This window comes from Mya arenaria, chromosome 11 (genome assembly GCF_026914265.1).
Source record: "Mya arenaria isolate MELC-2E11 chromosome 11, ASM2691426v1".
Taxonomy (NCBI): Eukaryota; Metazoa; Mollusca; class Bivalvia; order Myida; family Myidae; genus Mya; species Mya arenaria.
This window is the reverse complement of record NC_069132.1, coordinates 46,183,979-46,205,292: the sequence shown is the minus strand read 5'-3', so window position 1 is coordinate 46,205,292 and position 21,314 is coordinate 46,183,979. Positions and strand designations below refer to the sequence as shown.

Sequence of the window (21,314 nt, the reverse complement as noted above, 5' to 3'; positions counted from 1 at the left end):
GTGTGGCAAATCATAAGTTGTTTTAAAACCAAGATACCAAAAGCTGGAATCACTCTGCAAATGTTGATATTTGCTCAAAAATCATCTGTGGAGACCACAATCTTCATTAGCGTTTACAATAATCGCTTATTTACAGCTGTGTTGTCGCGTGATTGGTTGACTGGTGACATTATCACGGGATGTTATCAATTTATTGTTAAGAAGTCAAAATATCGACTAATTTTATTAATATCCCGGTTGCCATGTGGTTAGGTGCCGGTTTTCTTATATTATTTTCTTCGCATCCCCCTAAAGCCAAAATACTTTTTGTATATTATAACAGTATTTTTTCTGCAGTGTCGATATCTAGAGTAAAATAATGATACAATAAGTGTCTTCAAATACATTACCGGGAAAACTATTTTTGGTCCAAAAACATAAACGAGTACCTTTAACTATAAATGTAAGATTAGAATCCGAGTGTTTTGATTGGACTGTAAAAGTAATTGGTAAAATGTATGAATGGGATCAGGATAAGGATACGAGTTATATTGAATATTTGGTTTTAATTGATCTACGCAACACATTTCAATTGATTGAGTACAAATTCAGAAACTCGAGTGTTCCTGTACATTCAATAATAGTCCAAATAGTGGGACGTTAGATAGTACATGGCAAATAAGTGTTCTGTTACAGTAACACTTTGGGTGCCCTATAGTGTGTAGACAATAGAAGCTAAAATGTATATGCCTATGTAAACTCAATAATCTCAGACAACATGTCAATCGTTTAGACTCACATAAAAGTTCAAACAAAAGTTAAAACCGATATGAAGATGTTGTTACATGGGAAGATATATAATTATGTATCACGTCGATTAAACGCCCTTTTAACCAGATTTGAGGCACCTGCACCAGAAACCAGTTATAACCCTTTATGGTTGGTCACACACCTTTTCGAAGAACAAAAGCTCATGAGAAAAGCTTTGAAATGTTATCATGGAGTTGCTGATTACTGTATTTGAACAAGAATCGATCGCAAAATATGACATCCGATACCATGTATATATGCGATCTTATCTCAAAATGGTTAACATATTTCGGTTTTTGCAGCGATCATGGTATTGATATTGAATTTATGTGTCAAGTTAATGATATGGACTGTGGAATGAATTTATGTGATTATTATTTAGTTTATTGTTTGACTATCAACAAGTGCGTGAGCGGGCAGATTCTGCTAATGCGCATGCTTTTGCTGTCATATACGGATTTACTTAAATGATTATAATGCCAGTATGAGTAACCAGGGTGATTTCGAATACGATTTCAATTGCTCAGATTGTGAAGAACATGAATTAAACTCGGAGGCCGTTTTTTTCTGCGGCCAATGCCACAGGCAATTCTGCAATCTTTGCAACCAGCAACACCTGAGATTTTACCCCACCCACCATACACTAGACCACGACCAGAGAACCGAATGGGGCACTGTCATCTATGCAGAAACTAAACCATGCCAGAAGCATCCAAAAAAGCTCGGAAGTTCGCTCTGTCTAGACCATAATGTCATATGCTGTTTACAGTGTTCAGCATCCACGCATGGGTATGTACAATGGTTTTTCTTTAGTATATTACAAAAAAATGATGATTTGGCTGTCGCCTTTATTGTTTGGCTGAAGTTGTCGTCAGCTTTAAACAACGTATGGCAATTTTTTTCTAAAAATGTATCAACACTTGTTCCACTAAAGTTGACTAAACTATCCTACAGGAAGTAGTAGGTATAAACATTTAGACCAATAGCAGTAACTTTATATGACCCAATTGAAACGTAAGAAGGGTAAAATGGATCTATATGTTGATGAAATACAAGAGAGTAATGGGCGGTAGGACAAACAAAACGTCCAAATTCTGTCTAAGTTGATAGTAGCCATCATATTAATAAGTCCAAAATTAATCTAAAATTGTGTATATAAGTATGTGTAATTAGCATATGACGGCTACGACGTTTTTGTTTTCCAGAAAATGCAAACATCTACAGCGTCTCCCGAAGAAACCGAAGCCAAAGAAACCGAAACCAACGAGCTCGTTGACGAAGGAGAAGAAAAGAACTGTTTCTGAAAGCGAAATTACTTTATCTACAAGTAAGACAAGATCAAATTTAAAAGTAAAAAGTGGTTCCCTGAAGGACAAGTCGGAGAAATCGGCGAGATTAGCCAGACAAGGTCAAACAAAAGCACAAAGTGAAAGTTCAGATGTTGTACGGGAATACGTCGAAGGGAGAAAACCAAGAAGGGAAAATGGTTCCGATTTTGTTCAGGAATATGTTGATGGCAAGCGAGTCACGGGGGTTTACTTTGAAGAAAGTGGTAACGCAGGAGCTGTTTCGGAGTTTCAAGTTTCTGGTAGACGCCCGGGACAAGCTAGAAAGAACAGTGACATTGGTGGTATTGGTAGAAATCACCAGTACCGAATTTTGAGCAAACACGTGTACAATGTCCGAATGGACGGTGAAAGTCCATGTGAAATAACAGGTATTTGTCAGCTCTCTGATGGTAGAATTGTTATCGTAGACTTTGAGAATTGTAAAGTCAAGTTACTAGACAAGGGGTTTAATATTGTCGACTGCTTGGTCTTGCCTGAATATCCCAGAAATGTGGCCGTCTGTGACTCTGAGATAGCTGTTACAGTTTCTGGTGGAGACTCCCATGAAATCCATTTATTCAATGTTGGTGCAACCAAACTGGAATCTAGCGGTATTCTTCCCTTACAAACTTATTGTAGTGCAATAACTCACCACGCGGGTCATATTTATGTAGCGTCCTTGGAAACAGTTTATCGCTGCACAAGAAAAGGCAGAAAGTTGGAAGAAGTCCACAAATCTCAAGATTACGACTTACGTAACATCGTTGTTGACAGGGAGAAGTCTGTTCTTCATGTTACTGATTTTGCAAATGATTGTGTTAACAGAATAGACATTAAGAGTAGCAATATCATCTCGAAATTTGAAAATGAAGAAATGGACAGTCCGACAGGAGTTACCTTGGACAATAAAGGTCAAATGTTTGTATGTGGAAAGATTTCCGAGAAGATTTTACAAGTTGACCAAGCAAGCAATGCAATGGTACAGATCGTTGCAAATAAGGATGATGGTGTGTGTCAACCACACTGCTTGTTATTTGATGAAACGTCATGTACCCTGGTTGTAGGACAATGGAATGACAGTTTACTCGTGTTGAGACTAGACTAATACAATTTTAAGCTGCTGTGATATGTTTAGCATACGTGTACTTTATTCTTAGATTAATCCACAACTGTGAACGTGTACCGTGGAGGGCGAAATGATGATACGACATTTAGCAATTTAAAGACCTATGATTTCTTAAGAGTTTTATACGAGTGTTTACAATTAAAGTAGTAATACTATGAGTCAAGAAATATATCATATACAGAGATAATTCATTTTCTATTTGTAATGACATGTTAATGTATCTACTGCTTTCTTTTGGATTTGCATGCATTTGTATAAGTATATATCTGTTCTACAACTTTTCTATGACACTTTTTGGTGTGCTTGATCCGTGCCAGTTCAGTAGGTTTTGATTTTGGAACCTGACTCTAAATGTAGTATTTGGTTTGGCCTTAAACGCACAAAAAAACTGATTACAATCAGCAGAATGAAAGCACTAGTCGCTGATTCGTTGAGAGGCGAGGCTGAAATTGCGGAGTATTTTAGGTGAATTTAAAATTGTATTAAACTGCAGCAATTAAAAATATTATATCAAATCAAAAATATCAAATGACAAAATCTAAAACAAAAAATTGCATGGATTCCAACACTTGTAATTAAGAATGTGTTCAAATAATTAAATCTCATAATCACGTTTTGTAGAACTACTTTGCGCTGCAAAACGTGAGTAATAGGGTGCTGCCGTTCAGTGCTTTCAACATGCCAGTATTGTACTTGCCGCAAACATGACTGCATATCAAAGGGATGCAACACTCTTTCGTCAAAACTTAATTAAAGGCATTGGTTATGTCTCTTTTGCATGAAAAATGTGTGTTTTAGCCAATCTTGTTTCTTTCAAAATATTTATTTGGCAACAACAATGATTATACATATACAATTGACAGTATGTGCAATAGCTTAGGCACTTTCAGAATGGTCAGTGTTTTCATCCGTTGTATGTTTTTCTTTTGTTGATTCTTTTTGTTTCTTTACTGTCTTTTCTCTATTATGTTTTAACTGAGTTTCATCGCTGACTTCAAGCATCTCCGCAAACTCTGGAAGGAGAAAGTGTTAAGTTTCATTACATGGTGGGAGTGGGCTAGGTGGTGTCTTTCACCATTCGGAGCTCCTCAGCCATTTTTATCGAAAACAACCTCGGATGTATAGAAACAGTTTACAATGTCAGAAATCGGGTCTTTTATAGTCAGGTTCAAGTAGATCGCATAGTAATTTAATTTAGCAGTTAAACTCAATGACTAAACTCTTGGGAATCTTAATTATGTTTGCAATAATACACTTCACTGGCAATCAGTTTAAACTTAGATCAACAAGTACAAGCTTAAACACTACATTTAATTAATGATATAATTCAAAGTTTCACGAACTACTTCTACTGATGTACCGCCATACATCCGAGGTTCTTTTCGATAATAACGACCGACGTGCTCCGAATGTTTTTTCACACGAAATGGCCATCAGTATTGGTTTCTGGCTAATGTCCGAAGTTATTGTTGACCGGATGCTACTACACATACATACATGTCATAATTTCTGATTTTTTTTCTGAATGAAATCCAAATAAAAGTAATATTCTTTAAGAGAGTCGAAACAAATTAAAAGATGTAGAGATCTAATGAATTCCAATTTTATGAAATGTGGAAATATATCTACAGCATTTTGACACAGTTTACCGGCAAATTTGAACTAGTGCAATGTTGTTGTTTTTGTTAATATTTTTCATCAGAAAATAATGTTTTTTATTTTTTTATTTTGTCATCATGAACAGTATTAATGATTAAAAAGGTGAAAACAATGGCTACAGTATTTATCAAACGAAGCTTCTATTATTCATTAGAAATAAGCTCCAATGTTTTTATGGGTTATCCTAGTGATTAATTACAAACTTAAGTAGTCCACAAATGCATTGACTATTTTATAGTGATTTAAATATTATCAAGTTCATTGTACGTCTAGTTTAAGCTGCTGTTCTGTGTATTATCGTGTGTAAATTGCAGTGTTTTAACTTTTAAACTTAATACACACCAACCAATCAATATATCTAGCAAGATACGTGATACGCACTACATAATATAGCTCGCGCCTTACCCTCGAAACTGACCCGACCATCCCCATCCGCGTCTATCTTGCCAATCATCTCGTGTATGATGTTGTCGGGTAGCTCCTCCCCCAGGTTCTCCATCACGCGCTTCAGATCTGTGGAAATAAATATGATCAGAAACGGAAATTATCCTGGTAATGTTCAGCCCTGAACCTAGTAAACGATGAAGGTCAATGACCTACCTGTCCGACCCGGTGCTAAGCCGGTAGTTATGATGCTTATGAGACGCAGTCGTTGATTGTACGAAAAGTGAATACTTATCACTCAATAACACATTTCTTGTAACTGTCCTTAAACAGTGTTGTAAAGGAACTGTTTTAATGCCCGTGGAAAGAGCAAACATTGAAATCAAATACCGTTTTTAAAGAAAAGTTAGCCAGACTTAAAAAAAGACAACATACTCGTTCGCTGTCGTTTTATTTAGATTGGTCACTGGTCAGACGCAGTTGTTATTTCCCTTTGAAAGGGGAAAGCAATGAATTGTGCTTGAAAATCGCTACTTCTGCCGTAATATTTAACGATAGAATCACAGGGTACAAGTCTAGGGCTTACCGCAATGCCCAGAAAATATTTATAAACTCAAGGTAGGCGATTACGCACCTAGATATAGACCTTACGTGTATGGAATATTTTCCACATATCTCATAAATTGTCCCGCATACATTCAATGCGAAATAACGTACACAAATACATGTTTTATTCATTCTTTAACATGCGTCTGACAACATGCCGCTCTCTTAATTTAATTTGTTTAACCGAGGTATATCAATTCATGTCACCATTGCTGATTTCCATCATCCATTAGAACGTTTAAACTTATGTTTTCTCTCATTCGAATTATGATTAAAAAATTGTGATAGAGAGGTTTTGAACCTATACAGCCGCGTTTCAAATGTCTTGCATCAAAAGACGTCATGTTAAAAATGTACTCGTATACGTGATATTGAAGCAAACATGTAAACCATGCTAGTATCGTTGCCAACGCTCAGATGAGAGACTAGAACTTACAAACATTTTTGCTTAATTCTCAAATCTGTAAAATCCAAAAAGTTTATGTGCAAGCGATAACCTTAATTTATATTTCCTTATTTATTTATTTATATTTGTGTACCATAATGCATAATCATGTTTCATTTGTAATCGCGATGATCAAATAAATATTGGCCAAACCATGGCTGAGCGGTTGAAGCACCGCGTAGTTTACAATAGTTGGATTTAGTTGAAATACAAAGAATTTCATTTTGAACATATTATGCATGAAGATCAGGGTTGATGCAAAAATCCGCCGATATTGTCCTCGATGGCGACTAGTCCCAACCTCTCGGCAGTTTTCGTATTAGAACGGACTGCGATTTTCCGAGCATTTTTTAAAAACAAAAGCGGCAAGACGGCGACACCAAGAGGATGACAACGACTCAATTTATCTAGACTGACTAAGCGCTGCCTCAAACCAGAGATCGTTGATGTTAAAGGTCAAATTTAAATTGTCTGGTGTTCTGCCAAAGATAATCTATACATTTTCTCATCTCTCAGTCATGTTTTTGAAGATTTTGAATTGGAAACTCATACTTCGGCCATGATACTGATTTTATCATAGCCTTAATACAGACGACTTTTAACTACCAATATCGACATAATGCATGCCTGGCGTGCATGCAGTTCGTTATAAACGGCCGCACAGCGAGACATGCAAACTGATAGATCACTTTGTTCTCAGAAAACATGTTTGTACATGTACTTACTTTCAAAGGATATAAACCCGGAACCATCAATATCAAACACGTTAAAGGCTTCTTGGGTAATGTTGTCTGATTGTGATGTAGTTTTAGACACCATCATTTTCACAAATTCTTCAAACTCGATGGTCCCATTTCCTTAAATGAAAATATAGTACAATACAATATTCGAGGTAATTTCATATTTGCTATAACATAAGATAAAAAAGCAATATCGGTATGGCCAAAGAAATGAAAGTAGTTAGAAACATAAGAACATGATCGCATGTGAAGAATGAGTTTTTGCTGAATCTTCTGATTGCTGTCGATCTGTTTTGATTGACGTGGAATTTGCATGTAATGAACAAAACGCTGAACATAAAACGGTTATGTATGGCAATCATAAAGATATGAGAATATTAAACCAATCCTAAGCAGCACAATTCGCAGCCTCCTGTCACAACACAATATTTCCGTTTTCTTCAAAAATATAACATACCAGTATTATTAGAAAAATAAACAGAAATGACGCTTCTTGAATGCAAAACCCTTGTGAATACCGTACGAGGGGTAAAAAACTACAAACATTTTTTTCTACTTTAAGCTGCACTCTCACAGAGTTACCGTTTTGACAACATTTTTATTTTTTGTCTTGGAATGAGCATTTTTTGCATAAGTATATGCAATCCAGTGACATAAGACTGCAGACAAAAAATCAGATCGCAGATTTTCATATTAAAGTTCAAAAATTGATGTTTATTTATGATTGAATTATTCCCTAGGGATAGCGGGGCAAAGCATACACACTAAATGACAAGACAATCACACGATGTGACATTGTAGTCTCACCTTGTTTATCCATCTCGTTGAACATCACCCTGGAGCACGTCTTGGCACGATGTTGTGCGAGAGTGAGGTCTTGTGTTGTGGGGGAAACCGGAGAACTCGAGGAAAACCCACTTGTCCGGCTTGGTGACCACTAACCAAACTGATATGCACACAGGCTGGGATTCGAGCCCGAGTCGCCCTGGTGAGAAGTGAGTGCGCTTACTACTGCGCTAACCGGACAACACACTTTGAACCAAAGTATAACACCACGTGGCAGTTTTAATACCACGTAGCTCACCTTCCTCATCCACATCGTTAACCTTGTCTTGAGCTCGGCATCAGTCGGATTCTACCCCAGTGACAACGCGCCACACTTTATAGACCAGTGACAGGCTATATACACACAGCGTGACACTCAGAAGACTATAACGCACGATAACTCACCGTCCTCATCCACATAGTTGTCCATGTCCTGGAACGTGGAACTATCAGCTATATATGCTACGTGGTAGACTATAATACCACGTGTCATATTGTTAAACCACGTGACAGACTATAAAACCACGTTACTTACCGTCTTCATCCACCTCATTGACCATGTCTTGCAGCTCGGCTTCCGTCGGATTTTGTCCAATCACTCTCATAACAGTTCCCAGCTCCAGCGTAGTGATAGTTCCATCTCCGTCCGGGTCAAATAGGTCAAACGCTCTTTGGTAATCTACAAAAGAGTTTGCCAAAGAGTGGCAAAACGTGTTTTATTCTGTACTATTAGAAGCAGTCAACCCCTTAGAAACATATCGGTTAAGTTTTCTCTCGCGTTATGCGTTTGGTTACTTGACTGGACAAGTATAACAGTCATACCTGCCAAAATCTCGTCTGAGAGACCAAGAGCTGCTATGGGATCCTCTTCTTCCTCCTCCTCTTTCTCTCCACTTCTCGTCGACTGAAATAAAGACGACTTAATTGTCACAATAAACCTCTCATGCTTATTTCTATGGTGTGTACCCTTATCGTGTATAACCTTTCGAATCAGTATAGCATTGACATGGAATCACGACGCCAGCTGACTATTCCATACTGCACCAGTTGCCAATTGCCAACTTGCGTACACGAATACTTTAATGAGTGCATGACGCCCGTTGCCAATATCCATTTCGTCCAACCGAATCCATTGCCACTTGTCATCTGTTACACATGCAATCCTGATGGGTGGGCGGATACGAAGCAAGTTTACAATGTACCAACTTGTAAACATGGAACCCTGAGTGAGTACATGACGCCAGTCGTCAATTGTCAACTCTTACTCATGCAATCATGCTCTTAGTGAGAGCAGGACGCAAGTTAACCGTTTTCAACACGCATACATAAAATCCCTACAAATGAAACTCTGATGAGAAAATGATGTCTGTTTCCTGATTCCTTACTGTTATACAAGCTACTCTGGTTAAGCACACGACGCCAGTGGACAATCACAACTTGTATGCTTCAAGCCTTGGCTGGAAACATGTATCCTAGCAGTCGTTCGAACAAGCGGTCGTTCGAGAACCGGCGTTCCCTCGAGGTCGGAGTTTGGTCCCGAACTTTTTTCCTTCTATTTTCATATAAAATAATTATTATATCTACGCTGCATCGAAACCTAATTATGTCGAGGAGTCGAGCAATATCCTCGGTCCCAAGTACACAAATTATGAACAAAACCTTATGGCTCCCTCGAGGTCATAATTTCGCTCTTTTTCCCGAACGCGTGTTCCAAAATAAACAAACAATTTCTAGGTATTAAAATTTTCTCAAGTTGTAAAAATTGCAATGACAGTTAAAAGGCAATTGATAAGGTATGAAAAACCGTTTAACACTGTTAACGCATGACCGATATTAGTTGATATGGGCATTTTAGAAGATAATTATGAGAAGTTAATGACGATAAGTTAATATATTTTTTTATTTCCAAATGCAAATTGCTTGGACAGGTAAACATTGATCCTACGTGAGTGCAGCTACTGATTGCCAAAATAAATTGGAAACTCTGGGTGTTAAAATGATACCTTATAGCAACATTGAATGAATACATGAAGTCAATTGGCATAACCTATTTGGTACACATACAACCCGTTATAGGCACATGCTACCAATTGCCAATTCCAAATATCATATGCGGCCCTGTGTGTGTTCATGACGTTAGCCGACAGTTACCAACGAGTACACGAGCAACAATGGGTGGAAATATGGCGTCAACTGGTGCAAATGCCACCTTGGGTGGATATACATCAATTGGTACAAACTGGTACATATGAACCCATGTTCGGTTCATGACATTAGTTGCCAATTTTGAAAACTGGTACACACGCAACCCTGGGTGGGCGAATATTATCAGTTGAACAAAGTCAACGTGTAAACATGAACTACTAGGTGACTGTTTGACGCAAGTTGGCAATTGCTAGTTGCCGAATGCAAATGCTCATGTAGTTTGAATATTATCACATCACACCTTAAGTTGAGTGAATGACGTCAGAAACGAAATAGCTCACACGAAACCCTGCCTGGGTACATGACGATAATTGCTAAAATGCCAAATGTTTGACATAACACCCTGGGTGAAAAAATGACGTCACTTGTCTATCCCTGACTAGTTCACGTACAACCCTATGTGGTAACGAGGACTTCAGTTTCAATCTTATCTCTAGTACACATGAAACCCTCGGCGGGCCAATTACGGCAGTTTCCAACTGCTCGCTGGTACACATGAATCCTTAGGTGGATACATGACGTCAGTTTCCAACTGCTCGCTGGTACACATGAATCCTTAGGTGGATACATGACATCAGTTTCCAACTGCTCGCTGGTACACATGAATCCTTAGGTGGATACATGACGTCAGTTTCCAACTGCTCGCTGGTACACATGAATCCTTAGGTGGATACATGACGTCAGTTTCCAACTGCTCGCTGGTACACATGAATCCTTAGGTGGATACATGACGTCAGTTTCCAACTGCTCGCTGGTACACATGAATCCTTAGGTGGATACATGACGTCAGTTTCCAACTGCTCGCTGGTACACATGAATCCTCAGGTGGATACATGACGTCAGTTTCCAACTGCTCGCTGGTACACATGAATCCTTAGGTGGATACATGACGTCAGTTTCCAACTGCTCGCTGGGACACATGAATCCTTAGGTGGATACATGACGTCAGTTTCCAACTGCTCGCTGGTACACATGAATCCTTAGGTGGATACATGACGTCAGTTTCCAACTGCTCGCTGGTACACATGAATCCTTTTGTGGATACATGACGTCAGTTTCCATCGCTGGTACACATGAATCCTTAGGTGGATACATGACGTCAGTTTCCAACTGTTCGCTGGTACACATGAATTCTTAGGTGGATACATGACGTCAGTTTCCAATTGTTCGCTGGTACACATGAATTCTTAGGTGGGTACATGCCGTCAGTTTCCAACTGTTCGCTGCTACACATGAATCCTTAGGTGGGTACATGACGTCAGTTTCCAACTGCTAGGTGGTACACATGCAACCCTGGGTGGGTACAGTTTTCACCTGCTAGGTGGTTCACATGCAACCCTGGGTGGGTACATGACGTCAGTTTTAACCTGCAAAGTGGTACACATGCAACCCTGGGTGGGTTAATGGCGTCAGGTATCTACGTGCTAGGTGATACACATGCAACACTGGGCGGGTACATGAAGTCAGTTTCCACCTGCTAGGTGATACACATGCAACCCTGGGCGGGTACATGAAGTCAGTTTCCACCTGCTAGGTGATATACATGCAACCCTGGGCGGGTACATAAAGTTAATTTCCACCTGATAGGTAGTACACATGCATCCCTGGGCGGGTACATGAAGTCAGTTTCCACCTGCTAGGTGATATACATGCAACCCTGGGCGGGTACATAAAGTTAATTTCCACCTGATAGGTAGTACACATGCATCCCTGGGCGGGTACATGAAGTCAGTTTCCACCTGCTAGGTGATACAAATGCAACCGTGGGTGGGTACATGACGTAAGTTTCCTCCTGCTAGGTGGTGCACATGCAACTCTAGGCGGGTACATGCCGTCAGTTTCCACCTGCTAGGTGATACACATGCAACCCTTGGTGGGTTTATGATTTAGGTATTTTTGGCTAGGTGATACACATGCAACCCTGGGCGGGTACATGAAGTCAGTTCCCACCTGCTTGGTTATTCACATGCAACCCTGGTTGGGTACAGGACGTCAGGTATCCACCTGCTATGTGGTACACATGCAACCCTGGGTGAGTACATAACGTAAGATTCTACCTGCTAGGTGGTACACATGCAACCCCCTGGGTGAGAACATTACGTCAGGTATCCTGCTAGGTTTTACATATATGTAAGCCTGGTTGGGTACATGACGTTAGTTTCCGCGTGCTAGGTAGTTCACCTTTAAAACCCTGGGTGAGTACATGACGTCAGGTATCCACCTGCTAGGTGGTACATATGCAACTCTAGGCGGGTACATGCCGTCAGTTTCCACCTGCTAGGTGATACACATGCAACCCTTGGTGGGTTTATGATTTAGGTATTTTTGGCTAGGTGATACACATGCAACCCTGGGCGGGTACATGAAGTCAGTTCCCACCTGCTTGGTTATTCACATGCAACCCTGGTTGGGTACAGGACGTCAGGTATCCACCTGCTATGTGGTACACATGCAACCCTGGGTGAGTACATAACGTAAGATTCTACCTGCTAGGTGGTACACATGCAACCCCCTGGGTGAGAACATTACGTCAGGTATCCTGCTAGGTTTTACATATATGTAAGCCTGGTTGGGTACATGACGTTAGTTTCCGCGTGCTAGGTAGTTCACCTTTAAAACCCTGGGTGAGTACATGACGTCAGGTATCCACCTGCTAGGTGGTACATATGCAACCCTGGGTGGGTACATGGCGTTAGTTTCCATCTGCTATGTGGTACATATGCAACCCTGGGTGGGTACATGGCGTTAGTTTCCATCTGCTATGTGGTACACATGCAACCCTGGGCGGGTACATGGCGTTAGTTTCCATCTGCTTGACGGTAAACATGCAAACCTGGGTGGATACATGACGTCAGTTTTAACCTGCTAGGTGGTACACATGCAACTCTTGGTGGGTCAATTACAACTGCTGGGTGGTACACATGCAACCCTGGGTGGATACATGACGTCAGTTTCAACCTGCTTGGTGGTACACATGCAACCCTGGGTGGGTCAATTACAACTGCTGGGTGGTACACATGCAACCCTGGGTGGATACATTACGTTAGTTTCCAACTGCTAGCTGGTACACATGAAACCCTTGGTGGGTCCAAGGTGTAAGATTCCACCTGCAAGCTGGTTCACATACATCCCTGGGTGGGTACATGATGTCAGTTTCCAGTTGCTAGCAGGTACACATGAAATCCTGGCTGGGTCCATGCCGTCATTTTCCAATTACTAGCTGGTAAACATGAAACCCTTGGTGGATATGTGGCGTCAGTTTCCAACCGCTAGCTGGTACACATGAAACCATGGACGATTTCTTTACATCAGTTTCCACCTGCTAGCTGGTACACATGGAACCCTGGGTGGGTTGGAACATGGCGTCATTTCCATTTACCAACTGGTACACAACAATCCTGGGTGGGTCCATGATGTCAGTTTGCAACTGCTAGCTGGTACAGATGAACCCCTGGTGGGGTACATGGCGTCATTTTCCATTTACCAACTGGTACGCAACAAACGGGGGTGGGTACTTGACGGAAGTTATCAATTTCAATCCGTTATACTTGCAACCCTTGGTTTGCGCATGGACGTAAGTTGCCAAGTCCGAGCTCCAAGGGTCAACGCTAACTAAAGACGTTAGGTGTTAATTACCAATTACTTGTATTAGTACACACAAAAACGTGGGTGGTAACATGACGCCCGTTGCAAATCAACAAATGGTTCACAGAGAGCCTTGGTTGAGTGGATGACGACAGTGGCCAAATAAAAACGGCTTAAACAAATATACATGAAATCCAAAGTTAGTTGACGGCGCTTGTTTTCAATTGCCAGCTCTAAGTATACAACCCTGTGTGAGCTCATGGCGATAATTGCCAACTGCATGCTGGTATATCAACGAAATGAACCCCTTCGTGGGTACAAGAAGCCAGTCGCCAATTTTAAACATGTTTCCATCCTACCCTGAGTCATGCTTGACGCTAGATTGCCAACTGATACACACGAACACCTGATGCGTTACATGACGTCCGTTGCATAATGCAAACTGGAACATATCCAACCTTGGGTGATCTGATGGCGTCAACGACCAACAAGTACACATAAAAACCTTGGTGGGTATATGACGCTAGTTGCCGAATGCAAACTGCTTGAAAAGGTACATATGAATCTCTAAGTGACTACATGACATCCACTGCCAATTGCAAACGGGTTCACATCACACCTTGGGTATTTTGATGACGTCTAGTGCCGAGTACTAACTAGTACACATTAAAACAATGGTGTGTAAATGAAGCCAGTTGTCAATTGCCAACGGGTATACATGAAAACTTGCGTTGATATCTGACGTCAGCTGCTTCTTCCAAACTGGTTCACAGGAAATCCTGGTTGGGAATAGGACGTCATTTTCAAATTGGTTCACGTGCAACCTTTTTTGGCTACATGAAGTCAGTTGCCAATTGTCAACTGATACACATGAATCAATGGTAGATTCATGAAGCCAGTTCCTAATCAGTATGTATGCAACCTTGTTTTAGTACATGACGTCAGTTGCAAAATTGCTTTTTTGTAAACATGAAACATTGGATGTGTACATGAAGTCAATTGCTAATTGCCAATTGGTGAACATGCAACGCTAGATGCGCACAGGAAGTCAGTTGCCAATTTCCAACTTGTACGCATAGAACCTTGGCTAGGAACATATTTTCAGTTACAAATTGTCAAACGGTACACTTTAAACTCTGTGTGGAAAAATGCGTACTATTTGAACGTGTAAACTTGAAAATCTGGCTGAGTCATTGTGTAAGTTGCCAATTCTAAACTGGTTCACATGCGATGCAAACGACATTTCTGAGGCTAGGTCTCAACTGAGACTCAGGACGTTAGGGAATATGGACCCAGTTAGCATTGCCAACGTGTGCACATGAAACACCGTGTGGTAACATGACGTCATTTGCCAATTCCAAAGTCGTACACATGAAACACCGTGTGGTTGCATGACGTCATTTGCCAATTCCCAACTCGTACACATGAAACACCGTGTTGTTGCATGACGTCATTTGCCAATTCCCAACTCGTACACATGAAACACCGTGTTGTTGCATGACGTCATTTGCCAATTCCCAACTCGTAAACATGAAACTCTTGGTGGCCATGAATGCCGACAGTTGCCGATTACGAATTGGTCCACATTCAACAATGGATAGGCATATGAGGCAAGTTGTTGATTGCAAAGGCTGGCATACAGTCAACCCTGGATGGTTACTTGACGTCCGTTCCCTATTGCAAACTGCTTGAACTGGTAAACCTAAAACCCCGTTCCATAAACATGAAACCATGGACGAGTAAATGGCGTCAGTTACCAACTTCCATTTGAACTGGTACTCATGCAACCTTGGTGTTTACATGACGCCAGCCTTTGAAATTCGCAGGGCACTGCGTTATTGATGACCAAACAACTGATAATGAATACATGTTATGATTCGGCACTATTGTGTAGTATTTTGGTTCATTCTGTGACGGAGTCAGTTGAATACAATTTGCTTCTAACATCAACAACGTTTTTACAGCTTCATTTCAATTACATGAATTCATTGCATAAAAGTTCATCACACGTATGTATGCATCCATGTTTCAGGTTTCATAAAAACTGACTTACCATCTGCTTTAATTACTTTTATCCAAATAGCACCAAAGCATTATTAAACTAAACAATTGTTTTATAACATATTTTGTTTGTTAAATTGTGGCACAAAATTATACATATTATGTGAGCCTTAACCCGGTGTTTAAGCTTAGAGCGTCAACGACTTATATTGGATTTAATGCTGTGATTCCAGTTTTATCGATTATCACAATGCTATAACAATGTTAAATTATCAGTTACCAATATTTATTGTAAATGATATTAATCCAAGTAGATTTGATCTTTTCAAGTCGCTCTTGAACAAATAAATAATTCAAAAGCACCAGGGTGTTTCGTATCGCAGTGATTCATGGACGGATGAGACATCTGCAAATGTCAATAGCATTGCCATTTTTTAAACGTATTCATAAGTTTACTGAAAAATCGTGCTTTTTTATCTCCATTAAAGAAAGTTAATTCAGCGTACAGGAAAACAACACATCAATGGCATCTTGACTGCAAAACCATCAGTGTTAGACCTTTAGAGATAAAAAATATCACGGTCTGCTGTATTTGTAATAAAATGATCTTTAATTGAAAACTGCAGACCTTACTATCAATGTCAGGGATCTTTCGCAAACGGTCGAACACAGATTCAACCGACAGCAAATATTGGATGATGAAATTCGGTATTAAAAAAGGCAAAGTCTCTTTGCAGGGTCACAGTCTCACGATATCCTGTCAGGCGCGTAGTTAGGGACAATTTGGGATTACGCAGCTCGATGACGGACAGCATAACGCCTTCTACCCTACCCCTTTCGATTTTTAATTTCAAATTCGGGGGGGGGGGGGGGGGGGGGGCATGACAAAAACTTCGACCTGTCAAAATTTCACTGAAAAACTGCGTAAAGTCAGCTACGCACCTGGGGCTTCTGTCTGTCGATTTATTAGGGTTCGAGGCACGGTTTTGCCATACGTGTGCAAGTAGTATCGTGCAGCGCCACTTTTAAGTTTCCATATGGAAGAAGTTCGTGAAATAACTTTACTATGAATAAACTTTTGTACGAAGTTGCGTATAAGTAAACATCAAGTCAAAGTCAGCTGATTATTGATTTCTGCAAGAAAAAATCCTTTCCTCAGCTGTTTCTGGGTTTTCTGATGTCATATAGAAAATACACATCCAATCAGTGACAAGAAAATCCGTGACGACCTGCGCAATGCGAGTGCGCAAAGAATGTCGGCCATTTTGGGCGAAAAGTAAATTCCGAAAGTACCTACATTAATATTTTGACATGGATCACAGTTTTCTGTTATTCCCGTAAACAATTATTCTCTGTGGATTAATAGAGTATACATTGATTGAGCTTTGTGAATGAAGAAAACTCCCAGTGCTTGTCGAATTAACACTTAATTCACGCCGAAACAGTGCCCTGTTTCAGAAACAAATTGGGACTGTTTCTATTTCGGTACAAGTCGGTCCAAACAAACCTGCCCATTTCAACGTTAACTGTCTCTTATGTTACTTTATGAAATAAGTGCATACAGAGTTGGCATAACGTTGTTGCATGTGCTAAGAAATTTGCTGAAGTATTTCGATTCTATCGGATATTTTCACTTTTATTGAACAAATGGTGGAACTTGATCAGTTCGGTCAAATCGAGTTAAACTGATTAGAAATTCAAAATGTCGACAACTGCCACTAGAGCTCCACTAACTACAGTCCACGAGTCAGTGATGTCAGAACATCGTGTAAGTAATTCTATTGGAATGGTCGTTTTTATCTTTTAAAACTGCAATACCAACAAAGGGCATTCTTACGTTACCCCACCCACATTTATTATTCAAGATGTAGGCCTTCGTATCTCAGCAGTGATGCTGACCAAACTGATAACATTGCTAATACCCATAAATCACTTGTTTTAATATGTTTTTCTTCTTATGCTATAAGCAGGGCTTTGTTAAATCTGTTGAGTATTTGGAGCAACACCCCAATGGTTTTTTGTCTTGGGATCCTCTTTTCGTTATACCTTTAAAACGTGAGACCTAAGACTGGTTTGTTTATAATTATATCCTGTATAGCTGTTGAACAATGAGATCAAAGATGAGTTCTTTTTATAAATGTTTTTAAATTGTGTCACCTGCAGAATTTGATGTGTGTGTCATTTTCTATTCTATCATTGCAGAAGGATGAAAAGTCCAACACAAGAATTTCCTCATCAAAGTCACGCACTGATGAGCCGCACATTGGAAAATATCGTCTGATAAAAACCATTGGGAAAGGAAACTTTGCAAAAGTGAAATTGGCAAAGCATGTTCCGACTGGACGCGAGGTATATTTTTTGTACATTTCCAAAAAAAAACATTTTTTTGTCATTAATGGCAATAGTTGAGTGGTTAAGCTCAGCAGTATTGGCATATATCAGTCTCTAGATCAGAGAGTTTAATCATGGCTTAGACTCTGTCAATGAATTGTCCAGTACTGGGTCTGTTATTCACATATATATGTCTTGAGTCTCAATTTGACACTGAGGATGCAGAACTGAACATCCATCTTCATTTTATTGTACAATTGTTATTGTAATGAAAATACTGGAAATAAGGTAATAATTAAAGGTAATTTATAACCTTTAAGAGTCTCAGTCTCAAGATGTTGGTGATTATGGGCTCTGCTTGTCATCCAGGAATCATTAAGTATTTAAGTATATCTATTTGTTTAAAAACTAAATGTTAGTTTCTTTAAAAGCTTTCAAAAGCTTATTCATTTAACTTTATTATCATTGCAACATAAACCTTACGGTGACAATAACCTTCGTATTTTGATGACCATAATCACATTGATTCTGATGATAATTTTTTTAGCCATTGTGAATATACAACATCAGAACTTGCTGTTGACCCAGACTGCAGATTGTTCCAATATGTTGCCTGATTGCAAGTCACATTAACATCGTATTCACAAAACCAAATTAAGCCCTTTCAAGCAAGGATTTTTGCAGGGTTAAGTAGGGGGTGTTGTTGCCTCTGAACATGTCTATGCATTAATGGTGAAAATGATGTTGTTTGTCCCCAAATTTTCATGTTTCTATCAGAACATTTATTCCCTTACAACATTCTTTACTTATTTTTTCATTGAAACCTGTGAACAATTTGTTTAGATTGTCGCTTTTATATGCATTAATATGTAATTTTAGATTGTCTGTTTTGGAAAGAAAAAAGTCTTGGCATTGGGATAGCCTCTGTGTTCAACTGTTTGTGTCGGCATGAAGCAACTTTAACCTTGAACATACCAAAAACTTTCAGATGCTGAAATGAAACTTGTTTCACATGTTACCAGTGAAAATATGCACATATCTTTCAAGCTTTAGAACTGTTGAGTTCCCCTTTTGGACTGAAAAACAACAGACAAGTGTTGGTATTCTATCCACTGCACTCTTGTTCAGGCAATCTATGGCCTGCTGTGACCACATGATAACCAATTCACAAAGCTACATATTGCTTTTTATGCCCTCATGTAATTTTGTAAAATGTAATGTACATCTAGGTTTCATTGGTGAACGTTAATTCCACTTGCACATTGAAGTGCAAACAAACATGTGGTTTACATATGTGATATGCTTGATCCGAAACACAGAACTTAATCTATCAAAATCAGTTAAATCAATCATAAACACTGGACAGCGGTAACTTCCCGTTGCATTATACAACACAAAGCTTATCAAGGGAAATTAAAACAGGTTGCATTTTCCAAATTTTGAAGTGTTTCCACACCTGTTTAGCGGCCATTTTGATTTAGTCGAATCCGTTGTTCCTGAAACAATTGTAAATTGGTTGTAGTAACGGTACGCACTTATCACAGCTTGTACAGTTTTCATAGAGATTCAAACGAATGTCCGATTTATAGCATTATTGGGGCATTTAAAGCATATTTATGCCAATTACATCCTGATCTGTAGCTCTGAAAAGTCTATTCAGTGCCATGGAAAATGTAAAACTGTAACGTAAATACTTCAAGTAGCAATTGTGTTATGCAGTTTGTTAACAAAGTGTCAGACTCAAATATGAAAGTCCAACTGTGTCCAAATATAATTATATCTGGCATCCAGTGTATGTAAAATTAATGGAAAATCTAGTTGCAAAATTGGACAGGTTTTAATGCACCAGTCTATTGTAACCACAGCCCCCCCCCCCCCGGTCTGGGGGTATACCGGGGAAAAGGGCCGTGTTTTTACTTTCCAGGTGGCCCCGCAGGGCTGGGTGACCGTGGTGGTTTTGTCATAGCGCCAAATTAAGCCGAGATTGGGCCTTATATAGAGTCTCTGGGGTGCGGGGGCATTTGGCCGGGGTTTAGCCATGAGTTTGTCCCCGCAGGGCAAGGATTTTACCCGGGGTTGGCTGGACCGAAAGTCAAAGTCCCGGCTATTCCCCGGACCTGGGGGGGGGGGGGGGCGTGGTTACAAATGACTGGTGTATAAGTTCAACAAAGATGTGTTCTACAGGTACATATATACATATTAAAAAATAGTATAAAATTGACCATTTGGTAATACATGTAGAATGCCTTTTGATTTAAAACAGAAGCTGATGCATATGATCAGTTTAAGTTAATTATGATCATCTAAAACAATCCTACTGGTATTCACATACTGGTATATCGAAATAATAATGCTCCCCTGCATGGTGAACAGGACCAAAATCAATTTATGTGGCTTTAAAACAGATTCCTGCTAAAAGGTATCCCTGTGAATGTGAAACAGTCTGATGAATAAGAACTGCTTCTCTGTTTCACATTAGTGCTGTGGGATTATCGTTATTTAGAAAACACTTCATATTCTCAGAAATTATAAGACCCCTTTATGAGTGCAGCAATATTAATGTGTGCTCACTAGCACTGAATAGAATTAAGCTAAGATATTTCTGGGAATTAATTGCATCTGAACATTTCTGGTCTAGATTGCTGGTGCGTTCGGTTCTATACTTCATGAGTTCATAACTGACAGGTTTTCAAACACACACACACACCTTTACATATATGTTTAGGTGGGGTTGAAAATATTTGATGCATTTTATAGTATTTTTATTTCAGTTTTATATTTAAAGTTCTAGGTATTTTTGTAAAATTTATCCAGATGTTGTTGAAATCTTGTTTTGGTAACATTTCACAAAATCACAGTGTACAATACTGTACATGCCATGAACTCCTGGTTGCCATTCTGAATTTCACCATCATTCACTTGACAAAAATATTTAGTCATTAAATGAAAGCACAACGGAATACTTGACCATCTCTGAAGAACAACCTCCGACAACTGACCAGGCAGAGTTAGGCACCCATTTGCATCATGTTAAATGTTTGTTTTGGGATCCCAGATACGTGAAATCATGTCTTGTTGATGAGCTCTGACTCATTGTACATGTACATACCTTTGTACATGTATTCAATTTAAAATGTTGATATGCTTGAAATAAAAATGTCAAATTTCATGTTGCTGTGAAAGTGTATAATGATGAATAATGAATGAGCTTGATTAATTATAAATATGAAATTGAGGTCAATATGCAATTAATGACACAGCTCAGGTCCTATGTTGAAACTTTATAATGG

General features: G+C 39.4%; 3 protein-coding genes across 10 annotated transcripts in view; 2 read left to right on the top strand and 1 right to left on the bottom strand.

Moving 5' to 3' along the window:
- Positions 1–1,183: 1,183 nt before the first annotated feature.
- On the top strand, positions 1,184–3,222 carry LOC128208583 (uncharacterized). Its single transcript, XM_052912139.1, has 2 exons — positions 1,184–1,578; positions 1,995–3,222. The coding sequence occupies exons 1-2, from the start codon at positions 1,274–1,276 to the stop codon at positions 3,220–3,222; spliced, it is 1,533 nt and encodes a 510-aa protein (XP_052768099.1). The 5' UTR covers positions 1,184–1,273.
- An 834-nt stretch (positions 3,223–4,056) lies between these two features.
- LOC128209522 (calmodulin-A-like) lies at positions 4,057–15,886 on the bottom strand. The gene is made up of 6 exons (XM_052913574.1): positions 15,746–15,886; positions 8,725–8,806; positions 8,438–8,581; positions 7,063–7,194; positions 5,308–5,415; positions 4,057–4,256 (listed from the first exon to the last, which is right to left on the bottom strand). Exons 1-6 carry the CDS (start codon positions 15,746–15,748, stop codon positions 4,120–4,122), a joined length of 606 nt encoding a protein of 201 aa, XP_052769534.1. The 5' UTR covers positions 15,749–15,886; the 3' UTR covers positions 4,057–4,119.
- A 1,045-nt stretch (positions 15,887–16,931) lies between these two features.
- The window catches only part of LOC128209136 (MAP/microtubule affinity-regulating kinase 3-like), a 52,284-nt gene continuing 47,901 nt past the window's right edge, over positions 16,932–21,314 (top strand). For all 8 annotated transcript variants that reach the window (XM_052913021.1, XM_052913023.1, XM_052913020.1 and 5 more), the window contains exons 1-2: positions 16,932–17,461; positions 17,896–18,042. In XM_052913021.1, coding sequence (XP_052768981.1) covers positions 17,396–17,461; positions 17,896–18,042 — 213 coding nt within the window. In that variant the 5' untranslated portion in view covers positions 16,932–17,395. The remainder of the gene's footprint in view (positions 17,462–17,895; positions 18,043–21,314) is intronic.